The 25,542-nt window shown below is 42.8% G+C and overlaps 1 protein-coding gene across 1 annotated transcript; it reads left to right on the top strand.

Annotated features, from left to right (window-relative positions):
- The first annotated feature begins 1,496 nt into the window (after positions 1–1,496).
- LOC111655073 (protein arginine N-methyltransferase 8) lies at positions 1,497–25,377 on the top strand. The gene is made up of 10 exons (XM_087174018.1): positions 1,497–2,298; positions 6,608–6,859; positions 8,495–8,650; positions 13,249–13,312; positions 14,053–14,195; positions 15,170–15,257; positions 16,602–16,717; positions 20,109–20,259; positions 22,945–23,066; positions 23,561–25,377. The coding sequence occupies exons 1-10, from the start codon at positions 2,230–2,232 to the stop codon at positions 23,642–23,644; spliced, it is 1,245 nt and encodes a 414-aa protein (XP_087030144.1). The 5' UTR covers positions 1,497–2,229; the 3' UTR covers positions 23,645–25,377.
- The last annotated feature ends 165 nt before the right edge of the window (positions 25,378–25,542 follow it).

The raw sequence follows: 25,542 nt of genomic DNA, 5'->3' as shown, positions 1-25,542 counted from the left end.
CACATACACTGAGAGAGTCAAAACACAGCTCCTCACTACACCAGAGGAGGAAGCAATTATTGTAACTCTGGACAATGGGCTATTACCATTGATCATAGCTTTGCTCTTTATCAGAAAAAAAGTAACAAGGTATTTTCAGCGGCAATCAGCCCTGCGATGATAAAAGACACATCAGATACACATCAGAGGGAGCCAAAACGAGATAATTGAAGCGACTTCAGTGCATCTCAGGTTCTGATCCTCTCGCAGTGAAGACAGAAAAGGAGCGATGACCCAGTGAGAGAGCCAACTCATCCACAGTCGTTGTCAGAAAATGATATACCGCACATTATAGGAGAGTAATTACTAAGATCAAAGAACATTTTAGCAGTAATCTGCTTGACTGCATGATCAATTGTCTGTGTGATGAAATATTGATCCTCATGCTGTAGGAAGATCCAGAATTTGTGGGCTTCTCAGATGTTTTGGTCATGCTAGCAGCGTGGCTATAGAGATGATGTCGGTGCCGGTTCACCAGTTTGGTCCAGACTGAAATATCTCAACTATTTTTAGATGGATTGCTATTGCTATAATCTTTATACATTCATGGCCCTTAAATGATGAATCATTGGGTAATAAACATTAACATGCAAGCATTCTCATTCCTATCATGCTAGCATGCTAAAATGAGCATTTAGAGCTCCACCAAGTGTGGCTGCAGTTTTATTTGTTTGCATGCAATCTACATGCTTTCTGTGAGGCTGCCATGTTCATTTTTCTACAGTGCATGTGTACATCCATATTTTCATGCAAGACATGTGTGCATGTAACAGGTGTATTAACATATAAGATGGCAACAAAAAGAGCACCGGGGCAGGTTTCTGTCTTGGTGCCTGCTTACTGCCCGGTGAGTGTCTGCCTACCCTCCCTGTTGAATAATGTAACAAGTGGTGAGTGGTGTGGGTGGCAGAGAGGGATGGCCTCTCCTCAAAATAGACTCCAGTGCAAAAGCTGAAGACTTCAGAGACAAGATACAGTAGCACAGTTCTGACAGCGATGGCACTCTGCAGTAATTTACAAAATCACAACCACTGCAGTGTGAGCAGAATCCTATAGGTGCTCCAAAGAGATCTCCAGAGATCGTTCTGCTTGAGTAAAAGTCAAACAAGAGAGATTAAAATTGCAAAGAATAATACCACATCAGCACATTACAGTGGAGTGAAGTGCAAGGAGAGATTTTCATTAGAGAGATACTGCATGGATGTAGCAGCTGGGAGAAGAAAGACGCATCAAGGAAAAGGGTGCGTATGTGTATGTGGAGGATATCCTGCTTCATCCCTGGAGTGAACAGAGCAGGTGAGCCACAGAATTGGCGTGCAAACAGCAGCCAGCACTGATAATGCCTCTCTGGCCAGTGAGACAGGAGTGGTCACTCCCCTGTACACTCTGTGTGTGTGTGTGTGTGTGTGTGTGTGTGTGTGTGTGTGTGTGTGTGTGTGTGTGTGTGTGTGTGCAACCTGAGCACAGAGCGTCCTCGTTTTTCCCAACTCCAACTTTCTCTGGACAGGCGACGGTCAGCACTTTGCGGAGATGGAGAGCGAATAAATGGCGCAAAGAGAGGTCCAACTGAAAGATGATGAGCACCTGAAGACTTTAATGGTGGCATGTGTTGATAAGAAATCCGTGGGCACGTTTTGAGAGTCATCAGATTTCTGTGCATGTACTCAGCAGTAAGTCTTTCCACTGTGTGAGGCAGCAGCGGCTGCATTGGTACTATTTTTAGCAACAATGTTGCGGTAGAGGAATCAATCAAACTGGGGCTAAAACAGTGTTTTCATGACAATCGGCTTTGGTGCTGCAGTCTTCTGAGATCCCTATCTGCGCTTACCAGGTCATGGGATAGGACGTTAGCCTACATTTATAGCCTATCTTTTTTTTCTTAATCTCAGCTGATGCCTAATTATCCATTTTCCTCTCATGCTCTCCAGGAACCGGTGGACTGCAAACTTTTGCACCATGGGACACGCTACAGTTTATGGCAACAGTGGCTGCAATGCTTTTGGGACCTCCTGTACTTTAGTGTCTCTTCACAGTCTCATAATTTTTAAAGAACACTGCAGTTTGGGATGTGAATGAGAATTATTTGATGATAAAGAACAAAAGAGCCTGAGAATTGGGAGGCGCGTGTTGGTTTTTTTTCCTTTCTTCTTTCTTTTCTATCAAGTGCAAGCACATTTTTCGCTGGCTCTTATGGGAATTAAGCACTCGTCCCGCTGCATGCTCCTCAGGAGAAAAATGGCGGAGTCTGAGAGCAGTGAGGTAAGTGTGACAGACACCTTTGATTTTCCCTAATTAAAATGACAGCTAAGGGTTTTTTGGGGGTTTTTTTTTGGAGTCCTCCTAAATGCACCCTGCAGCATGTGTCCTACCTTTAACAGAAGTTGCATCCCGGACAAAATGCAGTATGCTGACTGTCCGGATAGTGAGACAGCAATCTGAGTAATGAGTCTCGGTAAGGATGTTTAGTAGCCCCCTCGACAAAACAGGCATTTTGTGCCGAGCAGGCGCAAGAGAAGTGAGTGTTCCCAACATCGAGTGCACTTAGAAATTTGTATGCAGTCTTGCTGTTCTTTTTTCTCTTCCCGTGTATCTCCCAAGGTTAGGATGCTGTGGAGGAGGAGTAGCCTACGGTTTCACTTTTATTCTACTAGACAGAGCAGTGACAGGATGGAACAAAAAAAGTATCTGCTTTCCCTCCCATTCGTTCTCCGGGTAGAGATCCCTCTGCAAAGGTCTCATAACATCTACATGTATTTGCGGTCAAAGCACGTGAAAAAAGAAGCAGTTTGAATGAGGAGTGTCCTGTGAGAAATATGTGTTGGAACGGGAGGGAGTGCTGCTGCCTGACGCTGCGCTGAGATCGGAATTCCTTGCGCTGTCCAAGGTACTGCAGCACCTTGCAGAGGGAGCGGAGAGCGCGGGGACTTGATGTGGAGAGCAATTCTGCAGAAAGTAGGGTGAGCAAAAGACGTGCTGTGTCTTTGGCTTGAAAATGGACACGATGGGAGGTCTAAGTTGCTAGTTTAAGTCCAGCTTTCACAGCCCCTCCATCCCAAAATCTTGTACTGCAATTTCCCCAAATGCACAGCGAGGAATCCATCCACCCTGGCTCCTTTCTTTTTTTTTTTTTTTTGGGGGGGGGGTGTACATTCAGCACAGCACAACATGATCCCTATGTTTTATTGAGTCCTGTGCCACATCTGTATTCACAATGTGGCTGGATACTGTAGGAGAGATTGCTGATTTATTTGAAAGTACTGCTTAGAGGATTCAAACACCCTGTGAAGTTGTAGACAGCCTCGTGTTGCTTCCTTATACATTATTCATTAGAAAACGTTTCCTCAAAGCAAGTTTATTCATGGCAGAAGCCTTCCACCTCAAACTCTCAGTGTTTTATCAATAGGCTCATACATCTGAGGGCAGAAGGAACCTGATACACGATAATAAGAGGACACTAGTTGGATGTTAGATGGATGAAGCTTTCTCTTCTGCTGCTGCTCTCTGCTGTTTGGGGTTGTCAGAACCATCTAAGAGGTGTAATGACAGAGGACCAAAATGAAAAATTAAGATGCCAATTTCCTTCGATTACTAAAGAAAACACCTTCCCCACAGAAGGCCATAATAAGTATTGTATGTGATTTTTTTTCATTGCAGTAAAACACCAAACATCCTTCAGCGTTGACATAGAGTTTACCCACAATCCAACCCCTGACATTACCACTGACTTCAGAATTAACAATACACAAACAGGAGGGGTCAACGTCAACAGTCAGACAGTTACAAAGTGAGTGTGTCCCCTCGCGCAGACAAGTACCGAGTCAATGTCCTTCTCAAATAACACGTCTCACTTCAGATGAGGATCCAGTGTGAACCTCAGACGTGTTGATCTGTGTTGAGGGTCAGCAGCAAGGACGTGCGCCACCCTCTCCGTCCTGTGTCAGGGCATCTCAGTTACACTCACTGCAGCTGCTCCCCAGGTCGACTTTAATCCATCCTTTAATGACACCCTGTAGTGACTTTGTTTTCTCTGCGCTGCAACTTCTGATTCTGTATTAAACTTGGCATCCTTAATCATCTCCTCGGTGGCCCTGTCTTGTAATTATTGACTCTGAGTGTTGGCTTCTTGCCAGCTGTTTATCAAATGCTGTTTTATTTATTTATTTATTTATTGCTTTTGCTGTTGTAAGTTGTTTTTTTTTTTTTTTTTTTAGAGATGCCAAGATTTAATTTGATCTGCGCTCTTTACACCCGGGTAAGAGATCCGTTGCTAAATGGAAAACATTTTATTAAAAGCATCAATTAAAGCACAAATTCAGGCAGTCACATTAAAGTTACCTCGACGACCCCAGTAATTAACATATTGTGTGAATATCTATAACAGAAATAGTGGGTTAATACTGTAGGCTGCAGTGTGCTGAGCCTCCGCAGATCATCGCCATGGCTTAACGGATTAGGAGAAGTTCAACAGTTGGTCTTTGCTTCTAAATTAAAAGTCAAACCTTCATTAAGTGTGTCATCTTTTATATAACCATCACAACACTCTGAACTTTACCCAGCACTTTTCCCAGCAGTTGGTTGCTAAAGAGTGAATGTTACTCTGCTTTCATTCATGTGACTTTTTCAAAAACAGTTTTCATGTTCAGATGCTTTATCACTGATGTTATTCATCCCAGTCAACTTCAAAAAGAATTTTCGTACAATTTAAGGTTTACATTTTGTATGATTTCATTCACTATTGATTTATTCAATCATGAATTCATTTATTCAGTCTAGCAGGCTCTGCGCTTACAGTGGTGCTTTAAAGTAAATGCGAATGTCAGCATGCTAACATGCTCACAGTGAGAAGTGTTTGGCAGCTGCAACATTTACCATGTTCACTTTTTACTTCAGCTAATTGCCACTAAACACAAAGTGCATCTGAGGCTGATGTCTTTAGCTATGCAGGTATTTGCTCATGATCCAAAGACAAATTGAAATCTTGACCGGATGATTGCGCTGGATGAAAAGTCAGGGGATCACCAACATGGCCACAAATCATCAAGAATATGAATGTCTGCATCAGATTTCATTGTAATCTATCATCTAATAGCTGTTGAGATATTCCAGTCTGAACCAACAGACAGACATCGCCATAGAGCGACGCACAGCATGGCTTCTACTCTGACACAGGTCAGCTGCAGCCTGGATGCACCATGTTGTGACCAGGTATTTTCACGCATCATTTTCTTGGTCACCATGTCCCGGTCTCTGCTGCAGCAAAAAGGAAGAGGAAAATAGATACTCAGTGACGGCTGTTTTGAAGAAATAGATAGAGGTGAGAGGAGAAGAAGGGGGAACAGAAGAGCAATCGACTTGCACAAGGAAAAATCAATTCCACTGACAGAAATCTGGCTTAAAGTCCAGCAGATCTATGTGCCACAGCGCTGTTGCTGCAAATCCCAGCAGTACGACTTCATCCATTAATGAAGCCCACCTCACTCACTCTGCTGTATGTCAATCCTATTAGATTAAACTGAAGAATAAATGATAAATGTTGTCATTTAACTGAAACTGAAACAATTAACTGAAACTTCCTGAAATCAGAGTGGGTTGCACTTGCTACCGCAGGTTATTGTTGTAATTGCAACACTTCAGCCGCGGCATAATGAATGAAGCTGCTCTTAGACAAGTTGGAATTCCTCATTCACAGGTGACGATATGTGCGACACATAAAACGCAGCTCTGAAAAGTACACAAGCAAAATGTAATCATGCAAGAAATGCTTTAAATTCTAGCAGCAGCATGTTACATAATGCGCTGCAAGATCAGGCTGATAGATGCGAAATGAAGAGGCGATAACAGTAGAAAGATGTGAAGAAAATATGTGTTTTTGCCACACTTTCAGGAACTAAAATGTTTTATCTTCTAGATAGGATATCAAATATTTATACTGTTGTAATACTGCAATATCCCTGTTAGCTGTCCAGCAACACATATTTCTGTCCACCTTTATGTATTTTTAGAAGCGTGAAAGTTGGAATGAGAATAAACACCAGAACGGCTTCCTGGCTCTCAACACTGAGATGCTGTTTCTCCATCCCTCTCTCTCTCTCTCTTTCTCTCTCTCCATCTCTCCATCTCTCTCTCTTTCTCTCTCTCTCTCTCTCTTTCAAACTCATAAACCAACACACACACTCCATGACTAGACCTTCCCAGCATGCTTTAGAGGTGATAATCAGGGCATTATGGATGTACCTTCTGTGCAGAGCAGAGCACTCTTGCCTTCTGCCTTCTGCTGACAGACTCTATGTCAGTGATCAGTGATCCTCCAGACTCAGTTGGACTCTCTGGTCTGGCCGAGCAGCGAGCTGACAGATGAGCTGAGAGGCATGAGAGCAGATAAAAATATTAAGGGGAATGGATAATGAGTCTGAGCCAATTACTGTCCTTGAATGCAAACCACACCCTCTGAGGTGTTGCTGTCACATCCTTGTTTTGCTTCTTACTCCAAAAGGAGTTGGACTGACTGAAGTCCAGGGTCTCCAGCCTTAATAAAGACTTTTTTTCTCCTTTATCTCTCCCTCTCCAGCTGCCACAGCCGCAGCCACAGCCGCAGCCAATCCGCATAATTCCATCCCAGTCGGCACAGCCCACCTCGTTGCCCAAGCCTGTGCCTTCCATCCAGCATGCCACGCGGCCTCCTCTCCCGCCGCACACGCCCCACGCCGCCAGCCTCCCAAGCTGTCCGGGGCGGGGCAAGATGTCCAAGTTCCTTAATCCAGAGGAGATGACCTCACGGGACTACTATTTTGACTCCTATGCTCATTTTGGTATCCATGAGGTACGCCTGTACGTCCTATCACTGTATCTGTTATCGCCAGTGACAGACAGATGTGAATCATGCATGCTAACTGTTTTTTATGGGCTCTTGCACCACCTGTAGACAATACTTGACCATGTGGAATATGCATCTTCCCTGACAGACAGGTAATGGTCAACACAGCTCCACATAAAACTATGAGTTTTTGCAACAGCATAGAGTCAAAATTAAAACTCTTGTATGACACAGATGTTCACTGAAGCGGTGTCATAGTGCTAACTACTTATTTCTCACATTGTGAATCACTCAACGGCATGGAATGCACCTGTTCGCATGTGTTGCATTTATAAAACTCTGTTTGGAGATGCAATAGATTAACATTGAACCAGATGTAGTTGACATCTACATGGCCTCTGTGCTTCCCCCATAAATGGCTCAGATAATACAGTTAGACCTCTGACTTCCTGTTTGATCACTGGTTTGGCTTCTCAGTGAACCTCTCGCAGAGTCACAGTGACTGCAGATCACAGCTATGAACTCTGTAGATGAGATGTCATCATGATAACCAATAGGAGTGATGGCTAAATAATGATTATGTCTATGTCTATTATGTCTAAAATTGTAATAGCTCAAAAAAGAAAGAAAAAGAAACAAACATGAATGTAACTCACATGCAGATACAAATGCAGATTTTAGATGTTGTAAAAGCAACACTAATATTTACCTTCTTTTTATGCTGATGTTGGTGTCCACGTCTTTTTTCTCCTTTGTTTCTCCTCCTCTTTTAGACATAATTGTTTTACTCTGATTGTGATTTAATGATGTGTGACTTTTAGCTCACTCTCTTGATCTGTACTGCCCCAGCAACCTCTAAAAACCAAGAGCTTTATGTCATAAATGGTTAGGGCCGTGGTTGGGGTTTCGGTCAGCCAATCCCATCAAAGGACAGGAGATATGAACCCCCGTCTGGGAGAAGTTTCTGCCTGGGAGGCTCAGCTCAGGGCAGATGCCATGCTTAAGCTCTACACAGAGTGTGGGCATGGCAGAGAGTGGCTGGAGACTGGCGCTTGTTCAAAACTCCTGAAAGTTTTTCAACAGTGAGACATTATTTAACACCTTTCTTTATGTATCTCGCATTTCCACCATTCTGGAGCTGATATTTTCGTCTCCCTATGTGGTCGCCTCCTCCCTCAGGGTTCAGCGGCAGTCTAAAGAGAGGAGAGAGAAGGTGTTCGAGGCGGCATAAAAAAGAAACACGTTTCTCGTGTGACCTGCAAAATGAATATTTTATATTTTGGGAATGTAGGTCAGGTGTATTTTTGTCATTTCTGAACATTTTTCACACTCACATTCATGCACAGAGCGAGGCAGAGACAGAAAAAAAACAGGTGCAGACAGGCTGATCCTGCAGGCTCATGGGGCTTATTCAGAAACACCAGCCATGGATTTGAATGTAGAACCATATATCTGAGATGAGATTAGGCGAAGCCTGTGTGTTATTTGTCACTGCTCCACTGCAGATATCACAGCAAATCCAGACTCCTGATGTCCAGCCAACCTTTTTTTTTTCTTTCTAAACAAAACAAATTGTCACTCTCCTCAGGGTTTAGCTGTGCCAGCGTCTTCCTGATATTATTTGTCATATGCTAAAACCAGGAGATGCTGAAGGACGAAGTGAGGACGCTCACCTACAGGAACTCCATGTACCACAACAAGCACGTCTTCAAGGACAAAATAGTGCTGGATGTTGGGAGCGGGACTGGGATCCTGTCCATGTTCGCGGCCAAGGCGGGGGCAAAGCACGTGTATGGGGTAAGACGTGTTTCCTTTCAGCGGAGTGTTATCATGCTGAAGCATCAAGGTCTGATCACTGAAGAGAAACTAGCCTGACAAGCTGCTCACACATGTAGGATGCGTGTGTGAGGGGTTTCTTTGTGTGTCTGTACATACATTTGAACCAATCTTCCTCAGATGCCCTCTACGACTTCAAGGACTCTCTCGTCTGACAGGCAGGTGATAAAACTGTGTGGCCTCTCAGGCAGGTTGACAGGCCCGAGCCGTGGCGATTTGAGAGCTCTCACTGTTATCGTGTACCGGAGCAGAAGTAATTGCTAGTCTGAGAAAACATGCCGGATACACACCAGTAGCTTGGGATAACCACATGGAACTTATTTTAGTTTTTTTGCTTCAGACAGCCCATATTTGCTTCAGGGGAAGAATGATTTATTCGGAATTGCCAAGAGAGTTGTCCTGAACTACTGCTTGACATTATGTGTTTATGTGTGTGTGACTTTGCCTCGTGCCTTGTGTTTGTTTGTCTTCACTCTTCTGCTGCTTCACTCACTTTCTCCCTCCCTGCCTCCTTCCCTCTCTCTCCCTCTCTCTCTCTCTCTCTCTCTCTCTCTCTCTCTCTCTCTCTCTCTCCTCCTGCTTTATGTGCTTTAAAGTGAAATCTCACTTCAGTTTGGGCTTTAGCTCACATTTGTGTTGCTGCTGTCCGTCTGGCAGGGTTTTAGCAGCGTAAATGGGACTAAGATTTAAGGGATTTAGTTCACTTTCGACTTAGATCCCTTCAGTTTTAAGTCCGCGCCAAATCCCATACCTTTATCATACCTAAAGCTTATAAAGCTTGATATAAACGTTAGGCCTGAGAGGTGGAAGGACTGGGCCCCGAGCCAACAGGAACATCATTCTGTCATATGGACGTCGTTAGAGACCAAAGAAAAGTGATGACTTCAATTCCGGATCCACCGAGTAGCAATAAAAGACCCTTTGGTGCTACTAAATTCCATATGTCAGAGAGCTATACATCCTGATACACTATGCCCACATTTATGAGCCCACATTTGTATACCATCAGTAAATGATTAACATAAAAACACCTAAAAACTGATATTATTAAAGCAATCTTTTTTGTTTTTGTTTATTTTCTCCTTAATTATGTAACAGAAAATTTCCAAGTTCAACAGCGTGGAAGTATAACAAACTGCTTATTTGCACTCAAACAATCTGCAGTACATGCAACCGATTGCTAATGCTAATTTTATTTCAATCAGGAGAGAATAATAAGAGGAACAAAACAGTATGAGAAATTTGAATTAAAATGGAATTTATTGTGAACAGAAGGAATAGACTTTGGCACTTGGATCCCCCCACCCCCCCGGTAGGAAGTGGATGACCATGGGAAGCAGTCCATAGGTTTAAGTTCCTTCCACTTGGAGGAAACTTCCCCTGGAGCCTAGACACTGCGGCTCGTGATAAGGAATGGAGCTCGAAGGTGGGGACATCTTCGTGAGAGGGAAACTTCTGACGGGATGGTTTGATCGCAGATGGTCAGGCATCCACGCCTGAGATGGTGGAGGGGTGGAGGTGGGTCACGAAATGTTCAAGGTGCTGAAATTATAGCAACATGAGATCACACGTTTAAAGTTTGACAGTTTAGAAGTGATTGGCTAAAGGCCAGCGTGTCAGGTTGTGATTGGATGAAGACAAGAATGAGCTTGGTGGAGCTTAGAGACAGCGAGAAACGGTGCTTGTAACTTAGAGATGAAGGAACTTTCGCTAAGCTTCATTTGTAGGACTTACCTGTAGCAAGGAGGAGAGTACGGAGAGTAAATCATGTGTGTTTAGCGTGGTCAGTCCATATAGTTAAGTCGCCAGAAAACCGTGGACAGCCTGCAGTATGCAGTATGATACCTGCCCTGCTTGAAATCATAGAAAGCCAATGTCAACTAGACTTGCAAACCGGTCTATCAGGGTCCAAACACCCAAAAGGACTCAGAACCAGAGGCGCAGCACCCAGGGGCAACCAGGATGCTAAGATCATTGTGGACCAAAGCTGATGTACTGGGTAGGCTCAGATGCCTGTTTGCAGTGCTTACAGACAGGATCTGATCCAGCCTTGGCTAAACAAATCATTTTGCAGCTCATTCACTGGAGTTAAAGGGTCTCGTAGTTTGGAAACTTTCACCAGGTTTTGTAACTTTGAAAACATCCTTTGGGCAGACATTAACTCCTCTGCCTTGAAGAACGTCGCCAGCGTTTCTCAGCGAGTGTGTCCTCTCGCGCGGCCGTGTCTCTGAAGCGGGTTCTGCCCTCTTCCACTCACAGAACACACAGAGACAGTTTTGAAGTAGGCTTCAGCTGCTTTCACTGAAAATAGCTGGCAACAGTGAAGAGAGCCAGATACTTGTGATACACCATAAATGTGTTGAGGTGAGATGAACACAGCTCCCGAGATTTTGTTTCTCCTGCATGTAACATTAGGCAAATGAGCCCGATTGGCTCCTATAGCTTCACTCTAGTGTGGCTTTAGTGGAAAACGACTTTGGCTATAGCACATGATTTATACAAGACTGACTCTGTCCTTACTTTACTTTTTCCCAACACACTGTGTGACTCGCAGGTTAACAGCTCAGGCCGAGGAGAGAAGTGCCATGACACCTGGGTGAAGTTACAAACTTGTACTTGCTGTGTCTCCGGAGAGGAGGCCGAGTGGGAGCCCGCGGGGATGAGCACAGTGACAGTGACTCTTCCTGACACTAGTGAGAGGTGCAAGAGGCATCGTGTGAGGGGGTGTTGACTGTAAACACGCCTCCGGGCTTCAGTGCTCCCACTGAAGCGTGACTCTGATGGACACATGGCTAATGGCTGTCTCTCCTCACTGAGATTCAGCAAGACATCAGGAATCATCGCCAATTAGAGGGCTGGCGTTGGCAGCCCTATTATCACGCACTATCAAAGCACAGCAATACACATACACACACACACACACACACATGTGAGTGCACGCTTTCCTGCAGCTGGTATAACCATAGGTATTGCTGTTTGTTTACACAGTTGACACAGCCTGATTTTTAATGGGCAGCTGCAGGTGTTGTGTCAGAAGGCTGTGGGCGCCACCAGCAGCCTCCTGACCGGTCCTCTGCTAATAGGCAGCAGAGAATAGGGCTGCTCCAGGGAGGCAGAGCTAATGTGAAGTCCTGCATTCTGTATGCATGCTTGGTAGGGAAACTGGAGACCTCAGCTAGAAAGCTCAAGTTAATTTCAGTATGCACCGCGCAACAAAAACGAGAAAGATCCCTTTATTTGTCTAGCTCACAGTCGGTGTGTTGCCCATAAAGCATGTCTAATCAGTTCCTGCCCCCCAAAATAAAAGACCCTATAGACCTAATTCTTCCATGAAAGCCGAGGCACAGCTGAGCGCTTCAATTTTCAAGCCCGCTCTCTTGACAAGGGTCCCAGCCTGGCTTTGCTTTTTTTATGATCCAGAGCACCTAGAGTTCATTCAAAAGTCCTCTGCTTGATTACGACCAGATGGATTTCTATGGCAGCATGAATAAGTCCACACACCTCTGACAAACAGAATCCGGGGGAAAGTGGAACAGAGCGTACACACTCAGGTGAAAATCTATACCCTCTTCCTGACTATGCCTGATAATGTAAAAGCTTGGTATTCACAAATGCCTCCTGCTGAATCATGTCCTTATTTTGTTTGAACACTGCTTACGAAAGTGTCCGGAGTTTATTCTTTTTATAACTCTGTTACTGCTGGCGCCTGAATAAATCAGTCATGAGCTGTGCATTGGTGGGCAGAGCAAGAAGTAAGAAAATGTCAGGCAAGGATTTCAGGATTCAGAGAAGAGAGGGCAGAAAAGAAAAGGTGTAAAAGAGAGAGCAGGGAGGAAAACGTGACAGAGATGCAGACATTTCAGGAGGAGAGAAATGGGAGAGAAGCAGTGGGGTAAGGATCATTTAAAAGAATTTAAAATGTCAGAAGAGTAATGAAAGTAAAGTTGAAGGTCTCATTGGAGCTAAATGGCTGGTTGCAGATGAGCAGTGACTAATCGTCATTGTAATTACATTTGAATAAAATGCTGTGGCAGCGCTTCAGCTTCAGTGATAGTGTGAATTCCGTCCCTGTATCTTAAACCATCCACTATTTTCAAATTGACTCCGGGACACTTCATGCATTTCTCAATTCACCACAGTGCAGGATGCCAGATGATAATCCCTCTTTTCTTAGCCCCTGCTGCCCTCAGGCTCACAAGTCACAAACGTACTGTAAGCGATAAAAACCTGCTTATTGCCATCAAACACGGCTCATTAGCTCACCTCCACCAGCTGGCAAACATCCAGCTGCCCGGTTTTCCATTTTGCAGTTGTTTGGTTTAAAGGAATAAAGTGCGTCGAAGATTTTCTAACCAGGTGCAAGCCAACGGTGCTGTATTCAGGACTGGACTGGAAGTCGTGCAAAGAGAGAGACTAAATTAAGCTGATCTTGTTTCACCTCATGGGTGGCTGCAGTGTTGGACAGACATGATGTTCCATTAAAGATATTCCTCCCGAAATATCACAGTCCTTCGTGTACAGTCAGTGAATTGGTTTTTCTCTTTTTTTTTTTCTTCCAGATTGAATGTTCCAGTATATCCGAGTACTCAGAGAGGATCATCAAGTCCAACCACCTCGACAGCGGTAAGAGCTGCTCCTCATCTCTCCCTTTTAATGACACTGTACTTCATCCTCAGTGAAGCGAGCAACAGTCCAGGTTACGGTAGTGACAGAGGGAAGGAAGAAGAGGAAGCAGAGAAGGCTGGCAGAGGAGATGCATGAAGAGAGGTGGTCACCGTTCAGGATCTGATCTGAGGGGACGGTCAAATTCTGTTTGCCATTCCTCACTGCACTGGGCCGGCTCATTTGTATTTCATTTGCATAAACACGCTTTCAACTTATGGAACTTCAAAGCGTATGTCGTATCATATAACACCTCTGCAAGTTCGAAAACAAATTTACAGCCAAGCTACTGCATCTACCAAATAACAGTAACTGAGCGTAGAGTTCACAGTAGATTCAGTCCGAGTTTTGGACCGTGAATAAGCAAAAAGCAATCAGCAGACACTTGTATCACTAGGGAAACTCTTCAGTAACTTCTTGCCAAAGCAGAGCAAACAAAGCTGAAGTCAGCTAATCACAGGCAGGGCAAAGATCCACTCCTCCATTGTGAAGTAGGTCCCAGCTGGACTGATTACCATAAGAAAAGCAAGGCTGCCATGGTAGCACATACTGTACCAACGGATTTCTTTCTTTCTTTCTTTCTTACAGTTTTAGGCCTGATCAGTTCTGAATTTCAGTATTATCTGGTTTGTAAAGATTCTTTTCTTCATGCCAAAATATGAGCGCTAATTATGCTTTAAAAAATACAATCTTTGTTTCAGTGATCACCATCTTCAAAGGCAAGGTGGAGGAGGTGGAGCTTCCTGTGGAGAAGGTTGACATCATTATATCTGAGTGGATGGGCTACTGCCTCTTCTATGAATCCATGCTCAACACCGTCATCTTTGCCAGGGACAAGTGGCTGGTATGATGTATGGAGTCTGTGTGAGTGCGTGGCATGATACTGTTTGTTCATGTATGCTGTAATAACATCAGGGACTTAGCTCCCTGGGACAAAACAAACCATAAATGGATTTTTTTGTTTTTTTAGCAAATAGTTTCATAACCCCCCAACATAAGGCTTCTTGACTGAAGATTTCTAGCTCTAAAAAAATTTTCAACTGATAACCTCATAACAGTCTAAATTCAATTAGCAGCTGTGGCTCTTTAAAACAGAGAATTTCAACCTTTTCAGTTTGTGACCCCTTGAAAAGAAGCACTGTGTCCTTGCAAAGTGTTTTTCATGCATATTGAATGCGAATAATTTCCCCGAAAAATGAAAAATTATCCAAGACAAAAAAACAATCAGTAAAGTTTAAAATAACTTTTGTTGCAGAAATGTTTTTTACTTCTTTGCTGTTTATAAGGAAGCAGATTACTGCCACTTCAAAATAAAGGTTTTTATCATTATTCTAAGTGTTTTTTCCCAAAATTTTCACAAATATTCAGATAACTGTATGTAATTAGTATGATGTCATTAAGAACTCATAGATTTAGAGATGAGAGTGCTTTTAAAGGGTTGCTCATTAGCTACATGATGCTACAGCTAAAAGCAGAGATGAGTTAACTTCATTACTAATTGCTAAACTCGATAGTGCAAAAATTACAGAAATAAAACAATGCAATGGTAGATTTTATTACATTAATATAATGTTAGTGGGATGTTACATTATTAGCTAATACCTTGTGTTTCTGCTTGATAATTTGTATTATCAGTTATAATTATAGTCCTGTAGTTATAAATCATGAACAGTGAACACAATTGGAACAATAACACCTCAATAATTTCAACTTTTTCTTGGCTGTGGAATGAAATGTCACTAGTGCTGTAATGTGGACATTTTATAATGTGTTCAGGATTAATTGCTGAATTATTTCCTTGCCTCATTTTTCAAACAGAAACCCGGTGGATTAATGTTTCCTGACCGTGCCTCTCTGTACGTGGTGGCCATCGAGGACAGGCAGTACAAAGACTTTAAAATACATTGTAAGTTCAGTGTGAGAGAGTGTGTGAGTGTGTGAGTGTGTGTGGGAGGTGAGTGTTCCCATTACCTGAACTTGTACTGTGAGATGCCACTTACCTGTACTGTGCCGGGTGTACTCGGCGCAGCTCTTGGGTGGCTATAACCAAGATTATGTCTCTACATTATAAATGAACCATGGATGTAGAACATCATCCACACCTCCGCACTGCACTCACACAATTGTGGGTGCACTCATACAGTACACAGCCTTGCCAGCACTGCAAATGATTTTGAACTTTTCCTCAGGCATAACACTGGGGGCGATAATTGATATTATAAGTCAACAAGCCTCTCCATCTCTGTATCATCCCACTCTAAAACCCGCCAGGAGGACTGTGGGCGATGTTTTGCTGTTGGACACAAAGCATAAGAACAGCGCCAAAGTCAATGTTAAGCCAGTGCACAACCTAGATGACAAAAGGCAAACAGAACCACAGCCCATGGGCCTCCTACTCACACTCCCCCATACATGTGGGAAATTATACAACCACACTGCACCAGATAATATCCGCAGAAAGTCATATCACATTGTCTCGCTGCGTCGCAGGCTTTCCTATCACGTCTGGATACTTCAATTTAGTCTGCCATTATTCTGTATTTCAGAGCTTTACACATGAATGAAGTGAGTGGTGAGACAAGTGCACATACTGACCACATACTTCTTTCTCTCCAGGCAGATGGCCAGAGACGACCTTTAGACTGAGTTAGAAGCAGCCCTCTGAGATAGTCCGGTATTCTAAGAGCATCCTGTGGTCATTAGTGCTACTCTGGGCTGCACACTGCCTGAGTTAAGTGGGCAGCAAAAAATGCAAATACAGTACATTACAAAAATCCCCGGTGGTTTGTGACCTGTTCATTATCACCAGCTCTCGACGCACTCAAGCAATTCTCTCCTTTTGGGTCACAACAGAGATGTTTGCTCACGCACTATTTTCAGGAGCTTAATGAATAATGTATGGGATGGTTTAGCCTGAGCAGCGAGGCTATCCCGGGCAAGAGTGGACTCTGTGTTCAAGGAGAGTCATATTTACAAATCAATACAATATGACTTTCATCTGTCAAAATGAAAACTGTTCCAAAACACCACGAAGTCTAACTCTAAGGTCATAGATCAGAAGATTCTGGGAAGCTCTGTAAATAAAGACCCAACTGCAGCTGCAGCCCAACTGCTTACACCTCCTGTGGCTTTTCCCATCCTACAAGCTGAATAAAAACTTGGACAGAAGAAAAGTGTGTCATATGTTTGCAATTGACAAATAACATATGAAAAATAGATTGAAATAATTCAATGATGGTGTATTTGACAGGGTGGGAGAATGTATATGGCTTTGACATGACCTGTATCCGTAACGTGGCGATGAAGGAACCACTGGTGGACGTGGTGGACCAAAAACAGGTGGTGACCAACTCCTGCTTGGTAAAGGTTAGTAAAATGTTGATCATATTTTGGCTGCAGGGGAGAGAAGGCCAAGTTCTGTCATAATGTCATGAAGTAGTGGGCTGTTAACTCCATTATTCTGTGACCAAGATACACACAGTACACAGTAGTAAACTCTGTAATGGAGACTGTAATGGCCGTTTTACTATGCTCCATCTTCCTAGACCACTTAGTCTGCAGGGTATCTTGTTTTGACCTGTGTTACACTGAATTAAATCCAAGCTTATTGTGAAAACCCAATGTTGTTACACTTGAACAAGGGTTTATTTGTGTATACAAGCATCAAAGCAGGTGATCCAATCTCACATCTCAGCCCTACTCTACATACTGATGGCGGTAAATCCGTTGGATATCACACAGTCAAAAACCTGTATTGATCCAAACTGTGCTGACCTCTTGGTGTCTTATTAGCGCTGTTTTATCCAAAGCACTGAACTGTTTTACGGCATAATCCACCTCTCATAAACTACAAATAGTGGGGCAGATAGGAAAACTAATTGTGCCTTTTATGACTAAAGCATGAAAGTTTCAGCATATTTTTGCGACATTTCTTTATTATAATCATGTATATCTTTGCCAAAATTGCACTGTAAACACATAATAAAGATGCCGCTATGACTATGTAACATAATTTTGCTTTGGGCACCAGTTTTGCAGGGGAACTGAAAAGCCCACCATTTCCTGGTGTTAATGTAGCTACAGCTTGTTAAAAAACATTGACAACTTCTGCTTTTTGTTCCATGGAATTACATGACTAGCTAGCACATTGGTGAAAACACTCATCAAAAACTAGCATGCTAGCTTGGTCTGGACCACACTCATGTCTAAGGGGTCAAATCTAAAATGCCTTTACATCTGAAAATAAACTTCATGGATTATAGAAACACTGAAGAAAGTTTCATGCTTTTGTCATAAAATGCACAATAACATTCCATATACAAGCTTATCTTATCTGCTGCGCTAAACCATATAACTGTATTCCCACACTTTACAGCAGAATGCAAAAGAGTAGCAGTAAAGACATCAATCTCACCACAAGATCACTTAAAAAGTGTCTGAAAGCTCCATGAATGCACCTCTTGGTGAGATCAACATCATCATCACTACTAATTATTACCAAGGTGCTAATGGCACACACACATTATCAGCCACATTTTATGATGCCAGTCCACTTGTCACTTGTGGGGGAAAACTAGGCCAATATGTTACAGACCAGGTAGGTTGACTCAATAGGCAGAGACTGGAGGCAGAGGGCGGTTACAAAGAGTTTTATTGCAAGAGAAGGTGCGGGGCAGATGAAGGGACGGATGATGAGGCGGATGATGGCTGGAGGAGTGTGGCAGGCAGGAGAGCTGAGCCGGGCAGGGGATCTGGAAGCTGGAGGCCGGGTGGGAGTGCAGGTGATCCTGGGCAGAAGAGAACAGGTTAGAATGGCTCTACGGCAGACTGAATGGAAACAACTAGAATACGTTTTTTTGGGAGCTGGAGAAGGAACTAACTCTGTAGCTGAGTCTACAATCCAGCGCTGACTGACTGATGCAGGGAGCTTAAATAGGCTGAGGATGCAGACAGCAATCAGCGACACCTGGGCTCTCCAGCACAGCCGACCGGCATCAGCAATTAGCAACCTGCACAGAGAGAGGGAGAGGACAAGGAGGCAGAGGGCATGACACAATAGTAACTAATAACGAGTGATTACCACGTTGAGTGTATAGTCTCAGTGTATTGTAAGTTGTTGCGGGGATGCTGGCATGATTTCAGTGGTCAAAAACACACACACACACACACACACACACACACACACACACACATAAATTTTACTATGACTACTCACAGAGACTGATTGATAGCTAAACATATTGTGTGACATGCTGCGGCCCCAGTCTGACCTTGATGTGTGGCCTTTGCCCCGTCTGTGTATCTCACTGTGTGGATTAGACTGATCTGCCAGCTGTGCCATGCATGTCAATAGCAGCCTGTCTAGTCGTCCTGATTGTGCTCCTTGTCATACTGACCTTCTTATCGCTGGCGTTGATTAGACAGCTCTGGCCTGTCTCACCTCTGTCCTGGAGGAAAATTGCTGTGCGATCGTGACTATACCTCCACTTCCGCGTCTTTGCTGCTGATTGCTGATTGTTTGTGTTTTCTTTCATATCAGTCAGACTTTCATTTTAAATGCAGTGAGAAATTGCATTAAACTTTTACAACAATTTTACCCCACTGACAAGCTTTATAGTCTTTAAATGGATTACTGCATGACCTCATTAAAGGTGTACAGCCCAGTAATGGTACACATAGGACCAGTGTTATTACACTGCTGCTTGAAACTAACAATAATCAGTGAGGATCATTACCCGGTATAATCCTGTAGAAAATAATTTATTTAACATTAACAACCTGCATTATAATACTCTTTAAATTTTTATTTTGTCTTTAGAGTAACTGTGAGAGAGTAAACATTGCAGCGCATTACATTGCTGTATTAAACTTTGAAATGTGACTTTGAGAAGTTTATACTGCATAACCACAGTAAATATCTTCAAAACGTGTTTATGGGAGTAATTATTTTTTAAAGACAGCAGGGGGAAGCTGACATTAATATTGCATGTTTTTATTGCCAACAAACATAAGGCTCATTCCTCCACAGCAAATGTGGCATCTGGCACCAAAAGCCAATGAGCAAGCAGCAAATATCTATTAGCATCGTCGGTACATGAAACACGATTATCACACCTCTGCCTACATGTTTACCCCGCAGTGTATGGTTTCAGGTGAGCTGCCCCCCCCCCAAAAAAAAAAAAAAAAGAAAAAGCTAACATGATATGTGATGCAGTGCTGTTCATGACAGCAAACCAGGGAGTAGAACAACATGTTCTTCTCTGAACATGGCCTAGAGGGACGAGGAGGTATCAGATACCCTGCTAAACTGGCTGAAACCAGGGGACATACACATATTTGGCTTGTAAACACCATACATGAATAACACGTGCAGTCTGACAACAGTGTTCCCACAAGCATGACTCCTTGTCCCACCTATATATAAGGGTTACTGGCCTCATTCTTGATGGGTATTAGGATCTTGGCACAATCAGAGTGAGGTTTAGTGGTGACAATATATTTTTTCGCAGGTGGAAGTTGTACTTTACTTCATGTCGTTCTTTTGGTCTCCTTTATGTCTTGTACATGACATCACAAATCTTCTGGATTTGTTTCTGCACCAGCAGTTCTGCAAAAGCATCATAGCATTAGAGCAGTATTTTCTCAGCTCAACTCTTTGCAAGAACGCAAACAGGAATATCCTTAACGACTTACACTGTCAGACTTTTGTTTATGTAGTCCAGACGTGTGAGAACAGTCCATCTCTTTACTCTTTCAGGAGGTGGACATCTACACAGTGAAGACTGAGGACCTCTCATTCACCTCATCGTTCTGCCTTCAGATCCAGAGGAATGACTACATTCATGCACTGGTCACCTACTTCAACATCGAGTTCACCAAGTGTCATAAGAAAACTGGTTTTTCTACCGGTAAGATGCTTCACACTTTCTCATATGTTACAGCTGTATCCTTAAAGATGCATTAAATCTATTTAAATGACAGTAATGATAATCTCAAACTTGGTTTAAAGAGAGGTATGAGTGAAACTTCAGCAATAAAACAGCGCCCTCCAGAGTTCAGAGTCTGTATCTTGCTGAAGGCCACTGACAGTACAGCAGACTTTACTGAAGCTGTGGCTGCTCTTGGTTCCACATTAATGAACTGTCTTAACCTCAGTTTGAGAGAGAGAGTGTTCAAAGGTTTCCAACATCACATCGCTGTTAATTTTGGGATACCGTTTCCTACTGGTTGCAAGCACTTTACAGTATACACTTGCTACAGGGGAGCAAAATGAGGGAACAAGGGAGGATATATTGTTGGACTTTTATGTCCAGCAATGTCGGCTTTTTAACATTATTATTTAACAGTTAATGTGGGAGCTAATACTCCCGGTTCCAGGACAGCTTCATTAGTCACTTGCAGTATCAATGTAGCTGAAGTAAAATGGGAGTACCAGGTACAAAGCATGACAGTGGCCCAACAAAAATCCAAAGCTTATTCTGTTTCATCCCGGCCTGGGTGACTTTCATACTAATAACTAACCTTGTTAGCTGCTTACTTCTCCTAGACAAGAGAGGTAAGAAGTCTGGTTATGTTTTGGGTGAAGTCACTCTGCCATCTTCCCTCAAGATGATTAGAAATACCTCTAATCATAGATGAAAGACAGTTTTCTGATGTGGTCCTTGATGAGGCTTTAAAGGCAAGGATCGCCATATATCAGAAGCAGTTCAGATCAGGCTTCCTGATGAGATCCAAACAGTGCTGGATTGGAGTGATTTTGTATGGCTGGCCTCCGAGCTGATGTGTCAAAATCTGTGTGTGACTGACATCTAGTGGTGTTGGAGTGAATGACATCTTTGAAAAAATACCATATAATGAAATGAGATGTCAAGGAGAATGAATTGCTTCAAATGCTGGTTTGAGCAATTGATGTTTTGGCCCTCTGGTATTGATAACTGTGTGTAACCACTGACTATTTGCTTTCAAAATAATGCCATCACCACTTTCACTTAAAGAAATATGTAAAAAAATCCCCTTCTAACCTCAACATTTTCTGCCCTACCCACTTCCACTCTTTCTGTAAGTTTGTCTGTCAAGCAAGGTTTCCAGTGTCAGCCCTGAAGAGTCTTTGACTGCCAAAACTTTAAGCTTCGGATCTAAACTTGCACACAAAGAGCCAAAGTGTTTGATTGATTCCCCATACAGTCAGACTCTCAGCCAAGGGGAAAAAGGCAGGTAGGGGTCAAAGATTACAATTCATGCTGGACAGTAGAAATGCCATCTCATCTGCTGAATTAGTATAAGAAACACATCTAACCTGTCAGTGTCTTTATTGAGCTATGCCCATAAACCAAGAGCCAGGCCTGTGCAGCAGCCATGCTGATTGGCAGGTTCTTTTATCTATGGACTCACAAAGAGCCCGTGTATAAAGGCAGAGCCACCAATCTGCCCCAGGACAGCTGGCAGAAATTGGATTTAAGTGCTACTGACCTTTTGAATCGTGGCCAAGCGATCAGTGATGGTCAGGCCACTGGGGAATGCGCACACTTGTTTTGGGGCTTGGGTTTCACGTTGTACCCACCTGTGTTTCCAGGCATACATGCGCACACACACACACACACACACGGACAGATGAATGCACATAAGGTAGCACAACAGACACAACGTGAAATGTTAATGAAAGCAGATTGACTCGAGCAGCAGGGGAGAGGTCAAGAATGCAGTCATGCGTTTTCTGCCTTTGACTTCAGTGCTGTCATGGTGAACTCAAGAGGAGACGCCTGTTCCTCACAACAAGCACACTGACTCTATTCTCTGCCCGTCCTCTGTACATTTTGTTTATTCTCTTGTTGGCATTCACGTCAGATAGATAGGAGACTGTATAGGTATAATTGTCTCTCCTCATTGGCCTCCTGACAACCTGTCCAGGTGTCCCCCCCCCCCGTCCCCCCCGCGCCTTCTGCCCAGTCTATACTTGAATAGACATCACATCCTTGGCCAGAGTAAATGGAGGTTAACTGGGTGGAGAAATTAGGCCTCATTGACGTATTTGCTGTTGCTTTGCCTCCGAGACAATTAGTTGGTTTGTTGCCAATGTTTAAAACTTTGTTGGTACAACTTTCTTATAAGGCAATCTTTGTAAGAGCTTATATTGTAACTAATGGCTTTTTTAAATGGTTAATAAATTGTTTGGTATTTCTTCATAGATCAGTTATAACCCATTAATGAGAGCAACTTTTGTGTTGTGTGGCTGCAGAAAAATACAATGGTGCTATTTAGTAATTATGCAATCAAAAATGCTGGTAATCATTAATAAATACTCATTGGTTTCTCAGTCAGTACTAAATATGACATCTTTATTAAGCACCTTTTTAAAATAAGCCAGTTATAGATTTCAAAAAGATGATTTTGATCCAGTGGCTTATATCTGATCTGTGAAGCATCAATCAAGCAGTGCACGATTTACCAGTCTTTGCTACAAAGTTATTATTACATACAACTTCTAAACCTTTATAAAGGCTGCCTTAATAGAAAGTGGTACAGTTTTTGCGAAAGATTGTAATGGCTGGGGTTAATTTTGAAAGCGTTTGTTTCTGTGTGTGTGTTTGTCCCAGCTCCAGATGCTCCGTACACCCACTGGAAGCAGACCGTGTTTTACCTGGAGGACTATTTGACGGTGCGGAGAGGAGAGGAGATTGTTGGCAGCATTGCTATGAAGCCTAATGAGAAAAACATTGTGAGTATTGCACACGCTAATGTTCATATTGTGTTAGTAGTCGGTGGAATTATAACCAACAGCAATGATAATGGAATCTGCCTTTAAGCATCTGAGCACATTTTTATATATAAAAGCGGCTAAGAAATTACTCATTTCCTGAGCTGCGTGCCCACTGCATTTCCTGAGCTGCGTGCCCACTGCAGGTTATTTCCTCCTTGGTGTTGGAGAGCGGTCAAACAGGCAGCAGCGCTACAGCGACTTTCACACAAACAGCAACAGAATCTATTGTTGACTCTGTCAGTGTCCTCTCCCAGCCCTGTAGTGGTGTCTGACTCAAACAATCTGTGCTTATTTAATACCATATTCTGCTGTCAGGTCAAAATGCAAAACCAGAGAGCACTTTCTCACCTTACTTTTTTTTTTCTCACTTATGGCTACATGTTTGCTTAATCATTACTTCCCGTTTTCTTGTGAAAACCATTTTTAGTCTTCTCTCTCTGTTTCACCTGCAGCGTGACTTGGACTTTACCTTCGAGCTGGATTTTAAAGGACAGCTGTGTGAAGCAGCCATATCGCATGACTACAAGATGCGTTAAGTTTGACTGCGGGGACCTCGGTGCCCCATCAAGTACAACCCTTGAGCACCAGAGGGAGACAGAGACACTCCCATGACCACAGACAGACACACTGAGTAATGTAAAAGGGGCCAACAATAAGAGGGAAGACCGGGCCAAAGACCAGGCAGTAGGTGGCCCCACTGACAATATCACCATTGTCACTACAGTGTATGATGAAAGCAGGAAGTTACTGATGCTGACTGTTAAACAGTTCTGAATGTAACACTGACAAAAAAGAGGTCAGGAATATTTTCTAGTCTCGATGAATGTTATAGATTATTGATGTACGTCTGGTGTGAGATGGAGTGATGTACCTGTGTGTTTTGTTCAGTATTAATTTCCCACAATGACTTGGATCTTAAGGAGGGAGAGTTGGCATTTTTAAAAAAAAAAAAAAACAGTAGAGCTCATCTGATGAATTACTGTATTGTCCACATTCTGTTATAAATAGATGATGAATTTAAGGCGTAGTTCTTATGTCATACTATGTACTGTAGGGAATGATTGTCAGAGAAACATTCTAATTTATAGCCGTGTCAATTTAGCGATGTTGGAAAACTGACAACAATCGAAAACCACAGCCAAGGACAAACCTGCGTAGGTCAGTACTGTACGTGTAATGTGAAAGGTAACGTGTTTGCATAGTCAGTGTACCAGTAGCTTTCTGTGAGTGTGTAATAGAAGGTGTCGAAGCTCACAGTGTTGCACAGCTTGGACTCCAGAAGTTTGAGCTGTGATGTTGACATGCCGATAACACACCTCCCCCATCCTAAATGCCTTGACCAAGTGCCGAAGTCTACCCAACTCTTTTCCGCACTGATGCATTTAGCGGTTTTCTATAGTTTCATGTATGGATAATAACCAAACATTTATTGGTTTGAGACTAGATATTACTTAAAAACACAAGCCATGAAGCTTCTGTAGTCTACATCTGGACATAATTCACGTTAAGCACTCTAACCCTAAGTATATTATGAATTCCTTTGTACCTGGACGTTGTGCTCCTTGACAAGGCTTGTTTCTAAGCCTTTTTAGCCAGTGACTAGCTCTGATGTCAGATAACAAGGAAGTACTTGTAAGAGTGAGTGTGACGATGATGAAAACTGGAGACCCACAGTGTTCCTGTGCTGATCTTTATGTCTAATGAGATCAGGAATCCTGTTTCCTGAGCCATTTATACAAGCTTCATGATGTGGATTTGGAGTTTACAGACTGTATTGCAGTCTCATGGTTTATTGAAGCTGATGAAAAATCTTTCAACTTCACATATGCTCTTACTAATGTCATTGCCAAGGTACTACTGAAGGAATATCTTCAATCAAGACATATAGATCTTGGCAAAGACTACCTGAAAATACTTTTAAAACGTAACTTTAATGTTCCTAGTATTAGCCTCAAATATCTACAAAAGATTACAATAAAAAATAATTTTTTTTCTTGAAAGAGTTTAACTCTTTTCCAGATTGTAACTGTGTGTTCTATGATATTGTCCTGTCCATAAACAGCCAAGAACCAGCCTCTGTCCTTACGTCGTCTACAACATGCACAGCCCCTACTGAATCTTTTCAGGGCTGTAACCAAAATGTACAGTGTGGACACTGACTGTCATTTATAAAGAAAGCAACTACTGCTGATAACAATCAACAAAAAGTGCAGTCTCAAACTGAGCTGCTTCCTCTGAGCAGAAAGTCTGACTATTTCTGTTATCCTGTGCATTTTGCAGGGCACTGGCTGGTACAAAATAATAAATAAAAAAAAGCAATACAATGTTAAGAGTCATTCATACTTACAATCAACTATACATGGTAAGTAATCTTATTTATTTAGAATAATTGTATAATTGTATTGAAAGAGCAGCTTTGGAATCTGTCCACACA

The sequence above is a fragment of the Seriola lalandi genome, unplaced genomic scaffold (genome assembly GCF_002814215.2).
Source record: "Seriola lalandi dorsalis isolate HSWRI2012SDOR001 ecotype SW California unplaced genomic scaffold, Sedor1 jcf7180002054302, whole genome shotgun sequence".
In the NCBI taxonomy this organism is placed as follows: domain Eukaryota; kingdom Metazoa; phylum Chordata; class Actinopteri; order Carangiformes; family Carangidae; genus Seriola; species Seriola lalandi.
Note: the sequence above shows the minus strand (reverse complement) of the source record. Positions and strands in the feature narration are given on the sequence as shown.